We start from the raw sequence: 5,000 nt of genomic DNA on the forward strand, positions 1-5,000 counted from the left end.
AGGTGTTCCAGTGCAGGTGTTCCAGTGCAGGTGTTCCAGTGCAGGTGTTTCAGTGCAGGTGTTTCAGCAGGTGTTCCAGTGCAGGTGTTTCAGTGCAGGTGTTTCAGCAGGTGTTTCAGCAGGTGTTTCAGCAGGTGTTTCAGCAGGTGTTTCAGTGCAGGTGTTTCAGTGCAGGTGTTCCAGTGCAGGTGTTCCAGTGCAGGTGTTCCAGTGCAGGTGTTTCAGCAGGTGTTTCAGCAGGTGTTTCAGCAGGTGTTTCAGCAGGTGTTTCCCTTACACTGTAAAAGTGACGGCAACAATATGGAAGTCAATGAGTTTCCCACAATAGTTACAATCTGTGTTTTTTTCTACATCTGATGTCTCCCCAAGTGCTGATTTTCTTTAAGTGATTGTGTCATTAGGACAATGCAGCAGTACTTTGTGGATGAATCAGGGACAGATTACGTCACTCTCTCTCACACGCTTAGAGGAGGAGTCGCATCAGTAAACCGGTAAACTTGATTTTCAGATCCGTTTTCACGAGCCCATGGGTTGTCAGTGGATGACATAACAGGCACTTGGTCCATGTTTCCTCGACAGTCTGTGGTTGGTCCATGTTTCCTCGACAGTCTGTGGTTGGTCCATGTTTCCTCGACTGTCTGTGGTTGGTCCATGTTTCCTCGACAGTCTGTGGTTGGTTCATGTTTCCTCGACAGTCTGTGGTTGGTCCATGTTTCCTCGACAGTCTGGTTGGTCCATGTTTCCCCGACAGTCTGTGGTTGGTTCATGTTTCCTCGACTGTCTGTGGTTGGTTCATGTTTCCTCGACAGTCTGTGGTTGGTCCATATTTCCTCGACAGTCTGTGGTTGGTCCATGTTTCCTTGTCTGTGATTGGTCCGCTCCAACACTGTGAGCCGCACCCCCACGCTTCGATCTGCTGTCCTGCTCACGCCCGTGCTACTCCAGCGAGCTGTCTGTCTGTCTGAGCTGGCTTAACGGACACAAAGTCTGTCTGACTGATCATTATTAATGGTGCTTAATGAGTCCCTGAGCATTTGCACTCAGCAATTTCAGGTCAGCTGAGGCCATTTTCTTTCCCTGTTAAGCAAGGTTAATATCCTTCATGTGCATGTTAGCCAAAAACCTCACGGGGTGCGTGTGTGTGTGTGGGCGCGCGTGTGCGTGTGTGTGTGCGCTAATGCTTGTCTGTGCGGGTGTGAGTCATTCTTTGTGGCCGATTGGCTGATTGTTGTTGAAGAAGAGAGATGACAAGCTTTGCTATGTCATCTCTCTTCCCTGAAACTGAAAAAAAAACAATTTAAATGTGTGAATAATTTCCATGCAGTAGGGGAGAAATAGTAAAATGCCATCAATTATTGATGCTGTATCTTTTGTGCGTGGGCCTGTTTGAGCATTATAGAAGCTGTGGAGTGCACTGAACAGACATCACTGAGGGGCCATCTATCAGAGACACAGAGCTCTCACTGAAATGAAACCACCATCTCAGATGCTTTGCTGGATCTCATGGCCACAGATGCTGCGTGTTGCAGCATGCTGAAGCTAGTAAACGCTAGCCAGTTAGCCTTGTGTCGAGGGCTAAAGAATTGGCAAACCTAAACAACATGCTAAAGCTAGTAAACGCTAGCCAGTTAGCCTTGTGTCGAGGGCTGAAGAATTGGCAAACCTAAACAACATGCTAAAGCTAGTAAACGCTAGCCAGTTAGCCTTGTGTCAAGGGCTAAAGAATTGCCAAACCTAAACAACATGCTAAAGCTAGTAAACGCTAGCTAGTTAGCCTTGTGTTGAGGGCTAAAGAATTGCCAAAGGTAAACAACATGCTGAAGCTAGTAAACGCTAGCCAGTTAGCCTTGTGTCGAGGGCTAAAGAATTGCCAAACCTAAACAACATGCTAAAGCTAGTAAACGCTAGCCAGTTAGCCTTGTGTCGAGGGCTAAAGAATTGCCAAACCTAAACAACATGCTAAAGCTAGTAAACGCTAGCCAGTTAGCCTTGTGTCGAGGGCTAAAGAATTGCCAAAGGTAAACAACATGCTAAAGCTAGTAAACGCTAGCCAGTTAGCCTTGTGTCGAGGGCTAAAGAATTGCCAAAGGTAAACAACATGCTAAAGCTAGTAAACGCTAGCCAGTTAGCCTTGTGTCGAGGGCTAAAGAATTGCCAAACCAAAACAACATGCTAAAGCTAGTAAACGCTAGCCAGTTAGCCTTGTGTTGAGGGCTAAAGAATTGCCAAAGCTAAACAACATGCTAAAGCTAGTAAACGCTAGCCAGTTAGCCTTGTGTCGAGGGCTAAAGAATTGCCGAACCCAAACGACGCATGCTGCCATGGTCGAGCTGTAATGTATTCAAAATGGAGACCGCGTTGTGCTCACGCACGTCTGCTGGTTTGTTTGTGCCGAAGGGTTAATAATGTGAAGGGCATGCGTCGTCCCGAGTTTGAATGCGACCTCGTGCTTTAATTACAGCAGTAATTGAGTGTAATGAGCCGAACGATTATGGCGTATGTAATTATGTAAATGAGAGGTGACGGTCCTCTCAGGCCTCCGCGGGGCCGGGGGAACAGACAGGTCTGCAGGTTCGACTGGCTCTGGCTCTTACTCCGCAAATTTTAATGAAGGTCAGACACTGCAGACAGAATAATTCATTTTGATAATTCATGTTAACAATGCTATTTTTACAAAGGAGATTCCTCAAACATGCCCTGAAAGCAGAATTGGATGGAATGTCGCTTCTGATGTCTTGAGATTTGAAAAAATAAATTTAAAATTCTGTGAATTCTGTCTCCCCGGATCTTGCAGAAATGCTCCTGTGATCTTTTGATGTCAAGATGACCATGCTGGTAGGTCAGAGGTCATGTCCTGGTTAAATTCCCAACCTGGCTCTCTCAACCTGCCACCTAATCATCCTCTGATTTATTTGGCAGAAACATTAACTCTCCCTCTCCACCTCAGCTGATGCTGCTCTCCAGCAGAGAGGGCCGGTCTGCAGTGGTACGTTACAGTGGCTCTGCAGCACAGAGGCCTGGGGCCCGTCTGCAGCACAGAGGCCTGGGGGCCCGGGGCCCGTCTGCAGCACAGAAGCCTGGGGCCTGGGGCCCGTCTGCAGCACAGGGGCCCGGGGCCCGTCTGCAGCACAGAGGCCTGGGGGCCCGGGGCCCGTCTGCAGCTCTGTCTGAAGCCCACTCTGCTCGTCCCTCATAGGAGAACACAAGGCCGTCATTTGCATCGGCCCAGCCGATTGGTCAGTTGGGATGGTGTGGGTCCCCGAAGTGGGAATTCTCTCTCTCAGTTTCTCTGTCCGTCCCCTAAGTGGAACTGACAGGTTCCTCCAAAGGGAGCGGCAGCAGGAAATCACCACAGGGCGGAAAAGCTGTGACCCGTGTTAGATACACAGTCCTCCTCCGCTTCCTCCTCCTCCTCCTCTTCCTCCTCCTCCTCCGTGGCTCAGTTTAAGGCCGGTGCGTTGTGTTCTTCCTCACCGCGGCTCAGGGATTGCTGGAGTCCGTCTGATGGGGTGCGTTTGTGAGGGAGGCGTGTTTGCCGAGTCGATGTCGATGTCGAGGATGTTTAGGGAGCGGAGGCTGTGCAGAGCTGGGGGAGAAACTCCAATCCCCCCTGGGCGCCCCATTACGTGTGCTGGAACCCCCAAAAGCCCTCCTGTGCTGAGAGCCCCAGGCGCTGAGCTGCAGGGGCCTGCAGCCTGAGGCCCTGGACTGGGACCCGGGAGGTCGGTGGTTCAAGCCCCGGTGTGGCCATAAATAAGATCTGCACAGCTGTTGGGTCCTTGTGCACACATTCCTCCAGGGGGGGATTGTCCCCTGCTGAGTCAACTGAAAGTCAGTTTGGATTAGAATGGGCTTGAGTACGTCAAAGTGCCGCTCGGCTAGCTCCCCGCCTGCTTCACGCGCAGCTCAGCTGTGGAGAAATAGACACGCAAACCTCTCCTGAGCTTTTATTCAATGTCTGTTTTACAAGCCCAACGTCAATCACCATTTCTTCATCAAGGGCTTCAAAGAGAATGAGGGCAGGCGAGACGGTCTTCTGCTGGAGGAGAATACTAATGGAGTGAGAATCCTTCCTGCGTAATTGAATGTTATCAGAGGACAGCCGGGCGAACTAAATGGAAAATGAGAAGCTGCACTCTCAGTTTAAGTCTTTGGCCGGACCGCTGATCCAGCCTGCTGATCAGAACTCTTTTAAAAGGGTTGGTGTGTAGAGGTACCGCTAAATGCTCAACGGAATTCTACACCAAGTTTCACACTCATATTCAATCTTGTTTTTTTTTTTGTTCCTACGACTGTCAGCTAATGTAGTGCATGGCAAACAAAAATGGAGGTTGAGGGGCAGGGGGTGAGGTTTTGGGGAGGTTGAGGGGCAGGGGGTGAGGTTTTGGGGAGGTTGAGGGGCAGGGGGTGAGGTTTTGGGGAGGTTGAGGGGCAGGGGGTGAGGTTTTGCGGAGGTGCTGAGGGGCAGGGGGTGAGGTTTTGGGGAGGTGCTGATGGCAGGGGGTGAGGTTTTGGGGAGGTTGAGGGGCGGGGGGTGAGGTTTTGGGGAGGTGCTGATGGCAGGGGGTGAGGTTTTGGGGAGGTGCTGAGGGTGTCCCTGTCTGGCCGCAGGCTGCAGAGAACCCGGAGGAGATGCGCTTGGAGGCGGTGCGGGACAACAACGTGGAGCTGGTGCAGGAGATCCTGAGAGACCTGAGCCCCTTCACCCCCCACAGCCCCACGGCCGCTGAGCTCACACGCATCCTGAGCGAGCCGCACTTCCAGGTACTCACACACACACACACACACACACACACTTATACTCACACACACACACACACACACTTATACACACACACACACACACTTATACACACACTTATACACTCACACACACACACACACACTCACACACACACTGATACATACACACTCACACACACTCACACACACGCACACACACACACACACTCACACACACACTGATACATACACACTCACTCACACACACACTCACACAC

The 5,000-nt window shown here is 50.8% G+C and overlaps 1 protein-coding gene across 2 annotated transcripts in view; it reads left to right on the forward strand.

Annotated features, from left to right (window-relative positions):
* Positions 1-5,000, forward strand: part of mpp2a (MAGUK p55 scaffold protein 2a) — a 64,203-nt gene that overhangs the window by 48,159 nt on the left and 11,044 nt on the right. For both annotated transcript variants that reach the window (XM_061224124.1, XM_061224123.1), the window contains one exon: positions 4,612-4,764. In XM_061224124.1, the coding sequence (XP_061080108.1) occupies positions 4,612-4,764 (153 nt within the window). The remainder of the gene's footprint in view (positions 1-4,611; positions 4,765-5,000) is intronic.

Source organism: Conger conger, chromosome 16 (assembly GCF_963514075.1).
Source record: "Conger conger chromosome 16, fConCon1.1, whole genome shotgun sequence".
Classification (NCBI taxonomy): Eukaryota; Metazoa; Chordata; class Actinopteri; order Anguilliformes; family Congridae; genus Conger; species Conger conger.